The sequence below is a fragment of the Delphinapterus leucas genome, chromosome 7 (assembly GCF_059928025.1).
Source record: "Delphinapterus leucas isolate spDelLeu-1000000601 "Yukka" chromosome 7, BTC_Dleu_Yukka2, whole genome shotgun sequence".
Taxonomy (NCBI): Eukaryota; Metazoa; Chordata; class Mammalia; order Artiodactyla; family Monodontidae; genus Delphinapterus; species Delphinapterus leucas.
In genome coordinates, this window is record NC_143135.1 from 5,527,705 (window position 1) to 5,545,691 (window position 17,987).

The 17,987-nt window shown below is 50.4% G+C and overlaps 1 protein-coding gene across 1 annotated transcript; it reads left to right on the forward strand.

Annotated features, from left to right (window-relative positions):
* The first annotated feature begins 3,690 nt into the window (after window positions 1-3,690).
* POLD4 (DNA polymerase delta 4, accessory subunit) lies at window positions 3,691-5,488 on the forward strand. The gene is made up of 4 exons (XM_022591292.3): window positions 3,691-3,976; window positions 4,214-4,303; window positions 4,518-4,629; window positions 4,990-5,488. The coding sequence occupies exons 1-4, from the start codon at window positions 3,880-3,882 to the stop codon at window positions 5,012-5,014; spliced, it is 324 nt and encodes a 107-aa protein (XP_022447000.2). The 5' UTR covers window positions 3,691-3,879; the 3' UTR covers window positions 5,015-5,488.
* Window positions 5,489-17,987: the final 12,499 nt, after the last annotated feature.

Consider the following 17,987-nt stretch of genomic DNA (forward strand, 5'->3'; position numbering starts at 1 on the left):
TGAGGGAGTAACTGTGAGCTTTAGAACCAGAGCTCTGGCCCTTTCCCCAACCTTCAGCATCCCTCAGCCTTCCTAGTTCAGAGGTCACTTCTAGGCCCCTCTCCAGTTTGTCCTGATCGCCAAGGCTAGGCTGATGGGGTGGAAACTAAGTAGGACCTTCCTCCCAGCTGGACAAAGTCTGACACCTGGTGGCCAAGGTGAGGAATGGCCGGAAGGGCCCCTTTTCAAACCTCCCTAGGATTGCCCTAGAGCCAGGAAGGCCAAGGTGAAAGGGGAGGTGATGGGAGGAGGTTTGGGTGGGGTGTTTGGGACAGAGCAGAAGAGACGTCCAGCGGCAAAACACCCAGACCTAGGGGAACTTTTGCCTTCCGCCCCTTAAGCCCACGGGGCCAGAGAGCCTGGAGCAGGAGGAAGGAGGGTGTCCGGGAGGGTCAGGAGGGACCAGGAGGAGCTGCCTGAAAGAATTTGCCCCACAGGGTGGAGAACGGGGCCAAGGGTGGGAGTCTGGCTCCCAGAATCTCCAGCTCAGGGTGGGTGGCAGGGCCTGAGGGCCTGAGGAAGGGGGATGCAGGGAGAGGGACGGAGAGCGGGTTACACCCCGCACCCCGCTGGGCCCCAGGCAACTGATTCCCTCCCTCCACCTGCCCCCACCTTCCTAGCTCTAGCTGGCTCTCCCCACAGGCCCCATTGTGACCGGGGGAAGGGAAGGGACTCTTAGGGCACGTGCGCAGTGCTGAGGCCCCCCTATCCTGCCACATTGTCTGAGCTAAGCCAGGTCTAATCCCCCTTCCCCTTGGAGCAGTCAGTGGTGGGCCTCAGCCCTAAAGAAGGTGCTGGGATCCTGTTCCAGTTCTTTTCTCTCCTTTTCTCTTGCGTTCCCCCAAGACTCTGGCCTTGGCTGTGAGGCAAGGGCCTTGAGTGTTCCCAGGCCAAGGTGCAAAGGTCACTCCTGCCAGTCTCATCACCAGCCTCTGGGGATCGGGGCTGACAAGGAACCTACGCCTGGGTCTCGGGAAATTTTCTGAAAGAAAGAGAATTTAACCCCCAGGTCAGACCTCTGGCCTGGGCTTCCAGCCTGAAGCCTGAACTGTGTGTGACAGGACCCAGGACAGCAGTTTTGGGGATAGGCCAGGAGATTGCCTGAATAGGGATAGGGGTTCCAGGAAGGAAGGTTAAAAGCGGCAGACAGGGTTGGGGGAGTAAAGAGGGAAAAGACCTGAGGGTGGGCAGGCCAAGGTCTGCCCTCGTTGTGCCAGCACAACTTAGGACTTCAGATGCCTTGTCAGGGAAGGATACCAACTGGACAGAGATGGCTCCCAAACCCCTGGGTGCCTACTCCTTCGAGCCTTGGGGCTTGATCCCACTGCTGCCCGACTAGGTGAGGGGGGCAACGCTGCCTGTGGGGAGTTCCCTCAACTCCAGGCCGGAAAGCCAGTCCTAGGGTGCCTGCACTTGAGCGGATGACCTGGACTGGGACAAGCTGAAGGCCAAGGGACACATCTTCCAGGCTGGGTGGGAGAGGCTAGCGGGGCCTGGGCCAGGCAGGGCTGTGGGCAGCTGGCAGGGATGGCCCAGACAGTGCCCAGAGAGCAAGCCAGGGTGCCAGAGAGGAGAGGGACTAGCTCAGGCGGCAGTAGGAGCCGCTGTGGCCGCCCAGCAGCATACCCCATTTCACGCTCCCTGGGCGGTGGCAGGGCCCCACGGCTATCAGCTTTCAGGGGTGGGAGGGACCAGGAATGAGGAGGGGTCTGCCCCACCCATGGCTCCCTACTCCCTCAGGGCTTTGTGGGCGCAGGAGCTGGGTGCCACACACCTCCAGACACGCCCTCTGAGGAGGGGTGGTCAGTCCCACAGAGCCTGGGCACCATCCCTCCCTGGAGCGGTCTGTGCCCGACTGGACCCCACACGGAAGCCCTTCCCAGGCCTGGTGGAGAGGGCCTCCCTGCTTCCCTCCCCAAGGCAGCAGGGCCCCTGTCTGCCTCAGCGTGGGCCCCACTTAGTCCAGGAGGCAGAAGGGGGATTAGACCAGGCCCAGCCCAAACAGTAAAGCAGGGAAGGGCCCTCCAGCCCCGTGCAGTGCACCCATGAGCTCTCCCTCCTCCACTCCGCCCTCCTTCAGGAAGGGATGGGGAGAGCCAGGCGGGAGGAGGCCCCTGAAGACATGGCTGGCTCGTTCCAGCTCCTCCTCTTTGGTGGTCTGCTCTCCAGAGCCTTCTCCTCCCATGTGCCCACAATCCTCCTAAGGCAGAGCGACAGGGGGAAGGCAGAAGCCTCTGAGCAGGCCCTTGCACCCCGGGAAGGAAGAGCTGGATGGGATCTCTGGAGGGCGATGGAGCTGGGCTGGGCCTCACACTGATTCCCAGACTCCTGATGGCCGGCGCTTTCGCCTGCCGCCAGGAAGCTGGTGAGGAGGAGGCGGGTATAGGGGTGAGTCAGCGATGACAGGAGCCCAAGGGACAAAGGTCATGGGTGGAGAATTGAGAGACGCTGTTTACAGCAGCCCACCTCTTCCAGGAGGTCTTCCAGTGCTAAGCCAGCCTCAAGGTCCAACCCACTCTGACCCTCTCTTCCCCCTTTTCCTGTTTGTTAGGAATTTTATCCTGGCACTGACAATGTGTGTGTCCGTGTGCTTGCCCTTTAGCCTGTGAGCTCCTGGGGAGCACGGAGGGACAATGGTTTTCTGGGGCCCCACCATTGCCTGTGACTATCAGTACTTCCTACTTCCTCATTTTATCGTGTACCGCATGGCTTGCGGGATCTTAATTCCCGGAACCAGGGATCAAACCCTCGCCCCCTTCAGTGGAAGCTCCGAGTCCTAACCACTGGACTGCCAGGGAAGTCCCCAGTACTTCCTACTTTCAAGAGCCATTTCTGTCTGTTTCAGCAGAGTGAGTATGTGGGGAAGTGCTTAGCCCAGTGCCCGGCTGTAAGTGCCATGTATGTGTTAGGTTTATTGTTGGTATTTTTTCCTCATACTCTCACGTTGGGGTGGATTTTACTGACGAAGGACTGGGGATCCAAACGCACTCTGGCCTCCTGCGCGGTGTGGAATCTTCCTGACTAGAGGACGAGCGGGGGCAGGCTGTAGGACCCCAGGAGAGCCAAGGAGGCGAGCACTCGTCTGGACTCAAGAGTGGGCAGTGTCTCTGGGCGCAGCTTTCAGAACCCATGGGCTTCTCCGGGCAGGTCTCCTAGGGCCGGTGGGGGTGGCGCGGGAGCCGGGAAGGGGTCGGGATGAGCCCAAACTCTCTCCGGACCTCCAGACCTGCCCACACAACACTCGGTGGGCCAAGGGGCGGGACTGGAAGTCTCCGGCTGGGCTCTGGGGAGTTACACACCGGCCACGGGGATTAGTGAGGCTGAAAAGAACATTTGCCTAGGAAGGGAAAACGGGAAGTGAGAGGCTGAGGATAACACTCTGCAAGTCCCCAGAGACCCGCTGTAGACCAGTGGGGGGGGGGGGCGGCGGCAGGAGGAGGTGGTGCAGTCTGGCGATATCATGACAGGTCCCCCACCCCAGCCTCACCCCTTCTCCCCCAGAACGCAGCTGCATCAGATGCCCCGCCCCCTCTGCCTGCACCACCTGTCATTGGCTGGGGATAAGCCCTGCCCCACAGAGGCGGCCTCCCATTGGCTTAGGTCTTTGCTGTTTGCATGCCTGTGGGGGTGGGGGAGAGGCGTCATTCCCTGGAACCCTCGGACTTCCTTTCTGTTTGTCTGGGTCATCCGTCTGCCCATCGCTGGCCCCAGGCTTGCTCTCTGGCCCCAGCCCTCTCTCACTCTCTCTCTCTCTCTCTCTGCAGCTGTCTCTCTCGTGCCCGCTGGCCTGTCTCTCCTTCCCGGCAGTCGCCTCCTTCTCCGCCTGCCTGGGTGGCCGCCATGGGCCGGAAACGGCTCATCACTGACTCCTACCCTGTAGTGAAGAGGAGGGAGGGCTCCGCTGGGCACAGCAAGGGGGAGCTGGCACCAGAGCTAGGTGTCTGAGGTGTGGGAGGGCGGGAGGAGTGGATGTGAGGGACACGAGAGGACGTGGACAATGGAAGGGGAAGTGAAGTATGTCCTCTGCTTCCTACACCAGACCTGGCAGTGGACAGCAGAGGCAAAGGGGCGGTGAGGGCTGGGGAACAGTGGGTCAGCTGTGAGGCAAGGGGCAGGGGACCAGCCCGGCAGGGCACAGGCTTGGGCAGGCCTGAGGAGCAGCATGTCATTGCAGGGGAAGAGCCCCAGCCCCTGAGCGTGGATGAAGCGGAGATGGAGCTGCTGAGGCAGTTTGACCTGGCCTGGCAGTATGGGCCCTGCACAGGTGAGAGCCCCCTCAGGCCCCGAGAGCACATCCCGGAGCCAGTCCTGCCACCCACTCGGCACCCAAGCAGCCCCAGCCCCTGCCTGACCCTCTCAGCACTGTCTCTGGAGACCAGGGGTGTGGAAGTCCTGACACACCCCTCCACCCACACTCTCTAGCCTGGACGCTTCCCTGCCCCCCACGAGGCCCCACTGTCTTCTTTCCACCCCCGCAGGGATCACACGGCTGCAACGCTGGCATCGCGCAGAGCAGATGGGCTTAGAGCCTCCCCAAGAAGTGTGGCAGGTGCTGCAGACCCACCCCGGTGATCCGCGCTTCCAGTGCAGGTCAGAGGCCGGTGGGGGGCTCTCAGGGGAGCCAGGGACTTCTCCAGGCACCACCAGCCTGCTGGCCCTGGATGGGGGCCGTCCTGACTGGAGGAAGAAATAGGTGCAGCCTTGGGGGGTCCTCGCTGAGCAGGCAAGAAGGTTCTTACAAGGTGCTGGGCTCAGGAGGCAGAAGCTTGCCTTAATACTTATCTCTGAGCTAATGGTGGAGGAAGGGTACACTAGGGCCCAAGGGACTATTTAATACTGAGAGGTTGGCCAAGGACCAGAGGCCGTGGCCAAGAGCTGGGGCTGGTGAGAGCCGATCAAGAGACTTAACTGACGCGGGTTTTTCCCTCCATCCCACACCCCCTCGCACAGCCTCTGGCATCTCTATCCCCTCTGAAGCACCACCTTAGACCTCCCGCCCACTACTTGAGGACCTCCAGACGCAAGCTAGAACCAGTTGCTGCCCCTCGGCTCAGCTCTGCTGTGGAGAACATTTGGCAGGAAAGAGGTTCACAGTGAAGGGAAGAGGCTGAATGTGGAGGTCCGACCAGCAGGCTCCCAGTGCCCCCTCTGAGATCCGACACAGCCGAAGCCAAGCACCTCCTACGTGGAGAGTGGTTTCTGAGGACGAGGACCTGGCCATGACCCTTCTGAAGCCTGCCACGTGCCTGACCTGAACACGGTGGTCCTTGGGATGATGTGGCAAATTAGGCACAGCTTTGGGAAGAACCAGACTCCGGCAGAAGGCAGAAGACCGAAGAGGCAAAGATGCACTCCGCACCTCAGGCTGGGAATCTGAGGGCAGAACTGGCTGAGCTTACGGGGCGAGGGGTTCACTAGTGCTTATCAATAAAGAACTCTGAGCCTGGGAGCCCGACCTCCAGTCTCGTAATGTGGCCCTGCTTGGACGGGCAGCACCCAGAAGGCTGATAGGTGGGAGAGAACTAGCACCATGCTTTCCTGCAAGGTGCGTGTGCCTCTTCCACTGCCTAACCCTAGACCTGAGAGGAAGGAAAGAGAGACACCTTAAAAAAAAAAAACCAACAGTCAGTCCTCACTAGCGCTGAGCAACCTCTGGCGCCCCCTGGTGGCGCACACTATTCTAGCCACCTTCCCTTACCAGCCAGGAAAACCCCACTGGAGCCACCACCTAGCCTGCCCAGGGCTGCCCACCTCACAAAAATGGGTTCTTTGTCAGAGCAGGATCCATGGAGCCCATGACTCATAAGGTCCAGACAGACATACACATACCCAGCAAGCACCTGTGCTTTCCCACATGGGGGCCACCTGGATCCAAAGCAGGGTTGGGGGAGCGTTTCAACCTGCAGGACCTGCTCAAAGATGGCCATCATCTGAGGAGCTTTGTTAGGGAACTGGAAGGTCCTGGGGATGGAGGAGAACTGGCCGTATTCAGAAACAGCGCTTAGGGGACCCTGGGACATACGACGTGGAGAACGGAATCAGTACTCCTTTTAATGGTGTTACTTCATTTGATGCATCAGCCCTCCATCCTGGGGCAGATAGAGACAGAACTATTAACTCCTTGGGAACAGGCGTAGAGGGCAATCAAGTGGCCTTTTTAGTCCCCATTTTATTGAGCACTGACCATGCCTCAAGTACTTTAAATGTATTATCCCTAAATTTCCTAAAAGTCCTTCACGGTAGATTTTACAGAGAGGGAAACTGAAGCCTAGACGGTTGTCCAAAGTTGCCCAGAAGTGCCAGCAGCAGGTATGTGGTGGCACAGAGACTGGGGCCGTGTGCACTGGGCTCTTCCCGTCTCCGCCGTGGCCCCTGCCCGGCTGCTGAGCACCTGCTGTGTGCTGGGCTCTAGAGCTCCTCTGGGCTGTTAGTGGTGAGGAGATGGACAACAACAAACACGTAAATATGATGTCAGGCGGTGGTCAGTGCTGGGCAGAATTAGGGCGAGAGGTCAGAGAATGCCAAGGGTGCTGAAGAGGTTGGTCAGGGGAGGCTCTCTGACAGGGTGGCATCGGGCAGGCCGAAGGGACAAAAAGCACACCCTCCCCAAGGCAGGCGTGTTTCCAGACTGGTCCAGGAGCAGCACGGAGGCCAGGGGCCGGGCAGAGGGAGCGAGGAAGTGGGGGGGCAAATGAGGCCAGAGAGGTAGCAGGTTGGTCCCACAGGGCCTTGCGGACCGGGACGAGGAACCTGGATTTTATCCTGAGTGAGAGAGGAAGACACTGGTGGGGTGGGTCTTAAGCCAATAAATGACAATCAATCTTACGTCTTGAAAGCATTACTCTGGCTGTTGGTAGAAAACAGACTGTGGGTTTGGGGGAAGAAGAGGCAATGAAACCACTCAGGAGGCTGCTGGAGTTGGCCTCGTGAGAGGTGATGGTGATTTAGCCCCGCGCGGGAGACGGAGGTGGTAAGAAGCGGCCAGCTTCTTTTCTTTCTGTATTTTGAAGGGAGAACTGACAGGACTTGCTGATCAGTTGGCTGTGGGGTTTAAGAGAGAGAGGAGCGAAGGATAACTCCAAAGGTTTTGGCTTGAGCAACTGGAAGAGCAGAGTTCCCATTACTAAGATGGGAAAGACTGCGGGAAGGGGAGGGTGGGGCAGGGAATTAAGAGTTCAGATTTGAGGTCTGTGACACATCCAAGCTGGGGAGTAGGCAGTGGACATGCAAGTCTGGAATTCTAGGGAGAGCTCTGGGTTTGAGGTATAAATTGGGGCATCTTTTCGGTGGCATTTAAAGCCGTGTGTGGGGATGAGATTACCTGAGTGAGTATAGTTAGAGGCGAGAAGTGGTCCAAGGACAGCGCTGAGGCTTCTATGCTTAGAGGCAAGGGAGGCCTGAGCAAGGAGACCGAGGAGGGGCCAGACTGGAGAGAAGTCAGGAGAGGGTAGGGCCTGGGAAGCCTGGGCAGAGGGTCAAAGTCTCAGATGCTTCTGAGAGGCTGGTAAAATGAAGTCTGAGAAGAAGAGCACACTGGACTCGGCAACGTGGCGGTCACAGGAGACAAGCAGCTCCCACGGGGTGATGGGGATGGGACCGGGCCTGGAGTGGGCTCAGGGGGAAGGGCAGGGGAAGTGGAAACGGGGAGCATGCTGATCCTTTCAGAGACCTTTTACTGTAAAGGGAGCAGAGAAACGAGTGGCCACTATTGAGGGTGTGGGATCAAAGAACCGTTTTGATTTGTTGTTCTGTCTCGTCTTTTGCTTTAGCTAGAGTGACAGTACAGCATAATGACCCGGTGAGGAGAGTGACCCGACAGGGAGTCTTTGTGAAGTTGAGAAGGGCCAGGACTAGGACACAGGGAAGAGTGTGGACTTAGATCGGAGCATCCACTGTGACAGGAAGGGAGGCAGAGGATATGCGAGTAGATGCAGGTAGGAGGACACGGTTGGGGGTGGGAACATTCAAGAATCAGATGCTTGCTGACAGCCTGGTACGCTGGGAGGGATCTGATGTTTAGTGAGCGCCAACCCACGCCATCTGCTGCACTTCACGCTGTCTAGTTGACTGCTCAGAACAATCTCATTAGGTGAGTATTATCCACTCTCACAGATAAGGAAACCGAGGCTGAGAGGGAAAGTGCCCTGCTTCATCCGTGAGCACCGGGGCTCAATTCTCACCCGGGTCTGTCTTCCCACTGTGTTACCCCACACCTGCATTCCCACCCGCACCTGCACTCCAGGTGTTTAGGGTGGCATCGAAGAGATAAGACCCACCCATGTGGAAAGCTGAAAATCAATGTACTACAGGGGCTTCCCTGGTAGCGCAGTGGTTGAGAGTCCGCCTACCGATGCAGGGGACACGGGTTCGTGTCCCGGTCTGGGAAGATCCCACATGCCGTGGAGCGGCTGGGCCCGTGAGCCATGGCCACTGAGCCTGCCCGTCCGGAGCCTGTGCTCCGCAACGGGAGAGGCCGCAGCGGTGAGAGGCCCGCGTACCGAAAAAAAAAAAAAAAGTACTACAAGTGCTACCTTGGGGCAAGTAGGAAGGTATAGACATGGAGTTCTCAGGAAGGAGAGAGTGTTAAAGGGACCCTCACTGCAAGATCCCTGAGCACAGGACTGCCACGTCGGCATGGCCCCCGCCTTACCTCATCACGCCTGGCCCCTCAGCCCACCAGGCCCCTGCTTCTCAGACCTTTCCACTGCAGAATGAATGCACACTCGCCACCAGGGCCACTCTGAACATTCTTAGTAGTTGTGTGTTTTCTCTCTGGCCAATTTTGCATTCTGCTCCATGATGTGTGTGGGGTAGTGGCTGTAACGTAAAAATGGCTGAACTTACTTACCAAGTAAAATGAACCCCAGGAAGATGCGGTCCTGTGTGGCCTATGGCTGGTTTCATATACCGCGACACGCCCACTACCACCCAGCCGAGGCTGAGCTGCACTGCAGAAAGCACCAAACAAGCGTGTGTTGGGAGGAAATGGGAGGTCAGCGGCCCTTGAAGGGTGAGTAAGAGTCAGCAGACACAGAAAAACATTCTAGACTGAGGGACTGGGTTGAGCAAAGGCGGTGAGGAGAGGTGGGTGTGTGTGCCCAGGGGAGATGTGTGCAGACTGCAGCACTTGCTCTACAAAAATCAGCGCGACCCAAAGCTAGCGTTTCGGTGCTTGCTATGCATCCAGCACCGTCCTAAGTGCCTTTTATCCTCACAGCAATCCTAGAAATTATTATAAACGTTTTATAAAGCAATTTAGAGAGGAAATGCAGGCACAGAAAGGTTAAGTACTTGCCCAGGATCACACAGCATGTGACTGAGGAGAATAAATAGGATTTGATCCCAGAGTCCCGCTCCAGAGCCTGCACTCATATCATGTGGCATAACACTAGTGAGGTGGCCGGAACAAACACAGGTTCTTGAGCCTGAGACAAAGGAGTTTGGACTCATCGGTGGTGATGAGAGTGCCTGAAGGTTTTTGAGCAGGAGAGGGACAGAATAAAAATAATCATTCTGGAGAATCTGTCTGACCAGACTAGACGGGGAAGAAACTGCAGGCAGGAGGGCCAAGTAGGAAGCTATAAAATATTCAAAACATGGGTGCTGAGACCTAGATTAGCAGACAATGCAAAGGACAAAGAGCTAGCTACACGAGAGGTTGCAAAGGAAGCTGGCAAGACCTGCGTTTGGGAAGGAAGGATACGGGGAGGAGCCGGCCACTATGACTCAGGTTTTGAGCTCGGGTGGGTGAGAGAATGCTGGTGCCATGGGCAGAACAAAATGGAAACTGGGAGGGGAAGACAGGCTTGATTTCATGCATGTTTAGTTTGAGATGATGACAGGACATCCAAATGGAAACATCTAGTAGGCAATGGAAACCCAGAGGTCAAGTCCAGCAGCAAGGTCAGAGAAGGGTGTGGAATCCAGGGGACAGAGGGGAATCACCTGCCAGGAGCTGACATTTGAGCCCACGACCATGAACGAGTTCTCTGAGAGGAAAGGGAGACAGGGAGAGGGTGCAAAGATAGGACCAAAGATGGCACTTGGGAAAATTCTCTCTAGAAGAAGGTGGAAGAAGGCCAGCAAAGAAGAGGGGAGAGTGTCAGAGTGGCAGGAGAGTCGGCGTAGTGTTCGGGAGGCTCCCGAGAGCTTCACAAGTGGTAGTGGCTGGTGTGATGGTGCCGAGACGTCAAGGAAGAGCTCATTAGGAGGAGGTGGAAAGGTACAGGATGGCTCACCCTAATTCGGTCCCCACATTTCCTGCTTCCCTCTGTCCTTGTTCTGTAATTCTCGCTGGCATCTCAGCTGTCATAGTATCTACCATGCCACACCCATCGAAGAGGGGCACACTGATTCATTCTTTATTGACTCAGGTGTGGCAGCACTTATCCACCCTCAAACTCTGACAAACTCACTAATAGCGTGAGGGCTTAAGGAGCTAATTTACCAAGAAACTCGAGTAAGCAGGGAAAGGAAGACATTTCTGAATTAGTCTAGAAGTAGATGGAAGCCACAGCAGTGCCAGCTTGAGCGAATTTGGGTTAACACCACCTCCAGGACTTAGGGGATCCTCAACATGATTGCTAGTTTTCTCGGCAAGTAGGTCTCCAGTCCATCCACCTGAGTCCTAATCTAGAAAACAACTTTGTGCCAGTCAGCACAGGCAAATCAGAGCCCTGGTCCCTAAGCTTCAAGAGCTTTACTGCAGTGCGCGAGAGAAACACAGAGCCCTGGTCCCTAAGCTTCAAGAGCTTTACTGCAGTGCGCGAGAGACACACAGAGCCCTGGTCCCTAAGCTTCAAGAGCTTTACTGCAGTGCGAGAGAGAGACACAGAGCCCCGGTCCCTAAGCTTCAAGAGCTTTACTGCAGTGCGAGAGAGAGACACAGAGCCCTGGTCCCTAAGCTTCAAGAGCTTACTGCAGTGCGAGAGAGACACAGAGCCCTGGTCCCTAAGCTTCAAGAGCTTTACTGCAGTGTGCAAGAGAGACACAGAGTCCCGGTCCCTAAGCTTCAAGAGCTTTACTGCAGTGCGAGAGAGAGAGAGAGAGAGAGAGAGAGAGAGACACACAGAGCCCCGGTCCCTAAGCTTCAAGAGCTTTACTGCAGTGCGAGAGAGAGAGACACAGAACCCCGGTCCCTAAGCTTCAAGAGCTTTTACTGCAGTGCGAGAGAGAGACAGAAAAGACATATAAGAGAATTTTAAACACTGCCACAAGACGGGTGTAAAATGGACTCTGGGAACTCAGACTTCCTGAAAACGGCCCTTTAGCTCAGCATTTAAGGATGAGTAGCGGCTTCCACAAGGTGGACAAGGTCCTTGGTAATTCTTGAGTCCTACTTCAGTCCTTTGTCTCCTGAAGGAAGAGGCATTTCCTAGAGACCTCCTATGGGGTGGAAGCCTCCCTCACTTCACCAAGAGGTTCCAATGGCTCCTGTTCTGCGAGTCCCACCTGGATTGCATGCTGTTCTCTCCTTGCAGCTCTCCTCCTCTGCATCCTGTGGTAACCTGGTTATATTTTATTATAGCATGTCACATTGCTGCAACAATACATTTCATTGTCTTCACTGCTGGAGAGTATTTTATCCTTGTCACCAGTGTAACCAGCACAGGGATTGCTACACAGTAAGCACTCAAAGCTGAAAGAAACTTCCCACTTCACTCACACCTACTGTTTGATTGGTTGGTCCTGTCCAGCCTGTGAGAACCATTTATGTACCAGTTATGAAGGTCAGGCCTAAACTCCAGTGAAATCTGATCTCCATCTAAGTCACTTCTGGGGGTTGTGTGGCCTTGACGGCAGGAGCCATCTTTTCCTAGAGCCTTCTCGTCAAGGAAGGCATCAAGGCTGTCTGTCAACTTCAGAAGCAGGATCCTGTTGCATTCCTGTTTTGAAGCCTGTGCCGCCACTGGGCCAGCCTGCTGAGCGTTTATCTGAGGTCCTCTCACATGACAGTGGAGACAGTCATCCTATCCAGAGTGTGGAGGAGAATCCAGCCAACTTTTCTACATGCTCTCAAGAGCATGGCTGCCCAGGATCCTACATTACCTCCCACAATACTGGCGTGTAAACTGGTACAATCCCAAAGACACCAATTTGGCATTATTTATCAAAATTACAAATGCACATATCCCTTTCAGTTCCTATGTAGAAATGTATCCTACAGATACTCTTGTATGTATAAAATAACATTATAGCACTGTTTGTAATAGCAAAGACTATAAATAGCCTAAGTGTCTCTCAGTAAGGCAACCAGAATGTAAGTTGTAGTAAATGATGGATGCTGTGCTGTGAAAAAGTTTGAGGAAGCTCTTTATGTATTGGTGCAGAATGGGATGACCTGTGAAATATACAGTTAAGTGTAAAAAAGGATTTACAGAACACTGTGCACACTCTGCTGTAACTTAGGTTAAAAGGTGTGTATTTACTTGTTTCATGCATACAGCATCTCTGAAAAGACACCCAAGAACTTGACACCACCAGCTGCCTTTGAGAGGAAGGTAACTTGGTGGCTTGGAAATAGGAATGAGGGGAAATTTTTCATTGAATAAGACTTTTGAACTTTGAACTATGTAACTATATTACCTATTTAATCAATCAATAAGAAAAAAACTCTCATCCATGTTGACGCACTTATTTAACAAGTATTAAGAATAATAGAAACAATACCACTAGGGTATCGGATTATTGTATCATGCATTGCGATGGCTTTGTGCATATCCCTGCACTCATGATGCTGCACTCTTTTTACTATATTCCTCTGGGAGAAAAGGGTCTTCTACCTGTCTGTATGGTGGAGTCCTGGCAGTGGGAAGGTCCAGGACTCACTCCCTCTAGAAGGCCCATCTCCTCTTCTACTAGACCTCTGCCAGGCACCTGGCACTGCCCCACACTGGGACAAGAGTCAACTTGCCACAGGGACAGTGCAAACATGACGAGTCCAGTGTAAGTCCAACCAGTTCATTCATTTATTCATCTAACAAATGCAGATGGGGCATCTGTTACTGTGAGTGGTATGAGGAATACATGGCTTGGGTCCCAAACCTTAAAGAGTTTCCAGTCTACCCTTAAATACATGAAAAGTTGCACAACTTCACTCCAAATAAGACTGGCAAATGCTAAAACATTTGGACAGTATGCTCTGTTGGCAAGGCTTGGGGGAAACATGCAGGAGTACAGAATGGCACAGCCTCTATGGAGGGGAATTGGTGGCACTGATAAGATGACAGCATTTACTTTTGACCCAGCAATCCCACTGCTAGGAATTTACCCTGAAAATTCACTTCCACAAACATAAAACAACATATGCATAAGTGTATTCACTGTGGCATTATTTGTAAAAGCAGAATATTGGAAACACCCTAAATTCTTGTCCACGGATTAAATAAACCCGCCCAAGGGAATACTGTGTAGCCATTTTTAAAAATGAGGAAGATTTCCATTAGTTGATATGGAGTGATTACCAGGACAAATTGTTAAGTATGTAGTATACTACCTTTGTGTAAGAAAGAAGGGGAAATGAGATATATAGTCGAAAAAGGGAACACTGGGAAGAGTAAACTAGAAACGAATAAAATGGTTACTGTTGGGGGTAGGTAAGAACGGAGTGGATGAGACAGGATAGGAAGGATATTTCTCTAAGTATATTTTCTTATATAGTTTCAGCTCTTGAACCACATAAACATTTTACATATTCAAAAATATATCGAGAGATTTTCAAAAATCCTAAAACTGAATATAAACGGTAACAAATCAACCCAACTGTACGTCAAATTAATAATATAACCTCACAGAAAAAGAATATAAGGATTCAAGTAAATTTTGAACACAGTTCATGGACTTCGTAAGAACAGAAGAACCACACACACACAAAAAACTTGAACTTTACTTAGTAGGTTTGTTGTTGATAATGGTATCGGTGCACTAATTCTAAAACTGTTTTGCTGTTTTTGTATTAAAAATAGAAAATAATGAATAAACATATAAATGTTGGGAACCAGAGATTGCACTGTGAAAAAAGGGAGATAAAATATGGAATGGGGGGGAATTCCCTGGCGGTCCAGTGGTTAGGACCCCACGCTTCCACTGCAGGGGACACGGGTTCGATCCCTGGTCGGGGAACTAAGATCCCACAAGCCGCGAGGAGGGGCCAAAAAAAAAAAAAAAAAGAGGAATGGGGGAAGGTGAGGAAGAGTCCTGAAGTGCTGGATTTGAATTAGAGGTATCAGTATGCTGATTTCTTTTTAAATTAACTTTTTGAAGTATCATTTATCTACAATAAAACTACAGATCTTATTTTATTTATTTATTCTGGCCATGCCACCCAAATGATAGTTATACACCAGTGTTACTAGCAACCCAATTAAGATCTAGAACACTTCCATCAGCCCAGAAAGTTCCCTCACTCTCCTTTGCATCCAATCTCTCCCTCCTCTCCCATCCTAGGCAATTTGATTCCTATAATCAAAGATTTGTTTTGCCTGTTCTAGAACTCATACAAATGCCACCATTCAGCACACCTGACTTATTTCACTCAGTATAGTGTCTATGAGATCCATTCATGTTGTATATCAGCACTGCGCTCATCTTTGTTGCTGAGTAATATTCCATTGTATGAATATACTAAAATGTAGTTATCCATTTATCAATGGATGAACATTTGGGTTATTTCTAGTTTTGGACTCTAATGAATCAAGCTGTTATGAATATTTAGGTACAAGTCTTTGTGTAGGCATTTAGTTTCATTTCTCTTGTGTAGATGCCAGGGAGTCGAATTGCTGGAAGGTGTAACATAATATACATTCAATTTTACAAGAAACTGCTAATCTGTTTTCCAAAGTGGTTCTACTTTTTCTTTTTTTTGATTATTTAAAGATCTTTTTATTGAGGATTGACAACTATGCTATCATCAAAGTGGTTCTACCCTTTTACATTCCCATCAGCAATGCATGAAAGTTTTTGTTGCCCCATATCCTACCAGCACTTGTTATTGTTAGTCTCTTGAATTCTAACCATTTAATGAGTGTAAAGTGGTACGTCATTGTGGGGTTTTTTTTCCACATCTTTATTGGAGTATAAATGCTTTACAATATTGTGTTAGTTTCTGCTGTACAACAAAGTGAATCAGCTATATGTATACATATATCCCTATATCCCCTCTCTCTTGAGCCTCCCTCCCACCCTCCCAATCCCATCCCTCTAGGTCATCACAAAGCACTGAGCTGATCTCCCTGGTGCTATGCAGCAGCTTCCCACTAGCCATCCATTGTGGTTTTAATTTGCAATTTCCTAATGTTGAGCATTTTTCATGGATTTATTTGCCATTTGTATATTTCCTTTGGTGAAGTGTCTTTTCAAATATTTTGTCCATTTTAACATCAGGTTATTTGGCTTCTTATTATTGAGTGGTAAAAGTTGTTTATATATTCTGGATACATGACTTTTGTTAAATATATGTATTGTGAATATTTTCTCCCAGTTTGTAGCTTGCTTTTTCATTTTCTTAATAGCGTCTTTTGAAGAACCAAAGTTTTTAATTTGATGAAATTTGATTTATCAATTTTTTCTTTTATGGTTAGTGCTTTTTATATCCTAAGAAATATTTACTTACCCCAAAGTAATAAATATCTTCTCCTATGCTTTTTTCTAGATGTTTTATTGTTTTAGTTTTTACTTTAGGTCTAAGATCTATTCTGAATTAATTTTTGCCCCTGATAATTGGTAATTTGTATCTTCCTTCTTTTTTTCCTTAATCAGTCTTACTAGGGGTTTATCAATTTATTAATATTTTCAAAGAACCAACTTTTGGCTTTGCTAACTTTCTCTGTTCTTTGTATTTTTTCTATACAAAAGCATTAGTGAAGAGCATTAATTTCTGCTCTTCACTATCTCTTCCTTCCTTTGGGTTTAACTTGGTCTTTTACTAATTTATTTTATTTTTGAGATAGTATTCACATAACATAAAATCCACCACTTAAAATTGTACAATTCAATGGTTTTTAGTATATTCACTATGTTGTGCAATCACTGCCACCATCTAATTCCAGAACTTTCCCATTACTCTATTATCAGTCAGTCCCAGTTCTCCCCACCAACCACTAGTCTACTTTCTGTCTCCATGGATTTGCCTATTCTGAATATTTCATGTAAATGGAATCACACAATATGTGGACTTTTGTGTCTGGCTTCTTTCATTTAGCATAAGGTTTTCAAGAAACATACATGCTGTAATTACGTCATTCCTTTTTATGGCTGAATAGTATTCCATTGTGTGGATATATCATATCTTGTTTATCCATTCATTAGTTGGTGGACATTTGAGTTGTTTCTACTTTTCGGCTATATGACTAATGTTGCTATGAACATCCATGTACAGCTTTTTATATGAACATATGTGGGGTATATATTTAGGAGTAGGATTGATGGATCATATGGTAATTCTGTTTAACTTTTTGAGACACCACCAAACTTTTTCTGGCGCTTTTTAAAAAAAATTTATCTATTTTGGCTGCGTTGGGTCTTCGTTGCTGCGCGCGGGCTTTCTCTAGTTGCGGCGAGCAGGGGCTACTCTTCATTGCAGTGCGCTGGCTTCTCGTTGCAGTGGCTGCTCTTGTTGTGGAGCACGGGCTCTAGGCGCGCAGACTTCAGTAGTCGTGGCTCGCAGGCTGTAGAGCGCAGGCTCAGTAGTTGTGGCGCACGGGCTTAGCTGCTCTGCAGCATGTGGGAACTTCCCGGACCAGGGCTCGAACCCATGTCCCCTGCTTTAGTAGGTGGATTCTTAACCACTGTACCACCAGGGAAGTCCCTTTTTCTGGCTTCTTAAGGTAGAAATGTAGAATATTGATTTTAAACCTTTGTCTTTTTTTTCTGATATAGGCATTTAAAGTTATATTTTCCTCTAAGTACTTTTTAAAAATTTTATTTATTTATTTTTGGCTGTGTTGGGTCTTTGTTGCTGTGCGCGGGCTTTCTCTAGCTGCGGAGAGCAGGGGCTACTCTTCGTTGCGGTGTGCGGGCTTCTCATTGCGTTGTCTTCTCTTGTTGCGGAGCATGGGCTCTAGGCACGCAGGCTTCAGTAGTTGTGGCACAGGGGCTCTAGAGCGCAGGCTCAGTAGTTGTGGTGCATGGGCTTAGCTGCTCCATGGCATGTGGGATCTTCCCAGACCAGGGCTCGAACCCGTGTACCCTGCATTGGCAGGTGGATTCTTTTTTTGCGGTATGCGGGCCTCTCACTGTTGTGGCCTCTTCCGTTGCAGAGCACAGGCTCCGGACGCACAGGCTCAGCGACCATGGCTCACGGGCCCAGCCGCTCCGCGGCATGTGGGATCTTCCCAGACCGGGGCACGAACCCGTGTCCCCTGCATCGGCAGGCGGACTCTCAACCACTGAGCCACCAGGGAAGCCCGGCAGGCAGATTCTTAACCTCTGTGCCACCAGGGAAGTCCCTCTCTAAGTACTTCTTTAGCTGCACTACACAAATTTTGATATTCTGTGCTTTCATTGTTGTTCAGCTTAAAATATATTTTCTAATTTCATTTGTTTTCTTCTTTGACTCATTAGTTATATAGAAATACATTCTTTAATTTCTAACCATCTGTGGATTTTCCAGACATATATTTTTTCTAATTTAATTCCATTGTGATTAGAGAGCATATTCTATAAGACTTTAATCTTTTGAAATTTATTGAGATTTATCTTATGGCCCAGAATATAATCTAGCTTAGTGAATATTACATGTGTACTTGAAAAAAAAAAGTTCTGCAATTATGGGGTGGAGTTTTTTAATGTCAATTATATCAAGTTGGTTGACTCTATTCTTCTGATTTTCTAAATCTTATCGCTTTTTTGCCTAGATGTTCTACCAATTATCAGTAGAGCAGTTTTCAAATCTCTGACTGTAAGTGTGCATTTGTCTGTTTTTTCCCTTTAGTTCTGTCAGCTTTTTATTT

Coding starts and splice junctions, on each gene's coding strand:
- POLD4 (XM_022591292.3), top strand. CDS start 3,880: ATGGGCCGGAAACGGCTCATCACTGACTCCTACCCTGTAGTGAAGAGG. Junction 4,304..4,517: donor GCAGTATGGGCCCTGCACAG/GTGAGAGCCCCC, acceptor CCACCCCCGCAG/GGATCACACGGCTGCAACGC. Junction 4,630..4,989: donor GATCCGCGCTTCCAGTGCAG/GTCAGAGGCCGG, acceptor CCCCTCGCACAG/CCTCTGGCATCTCTATCCCC.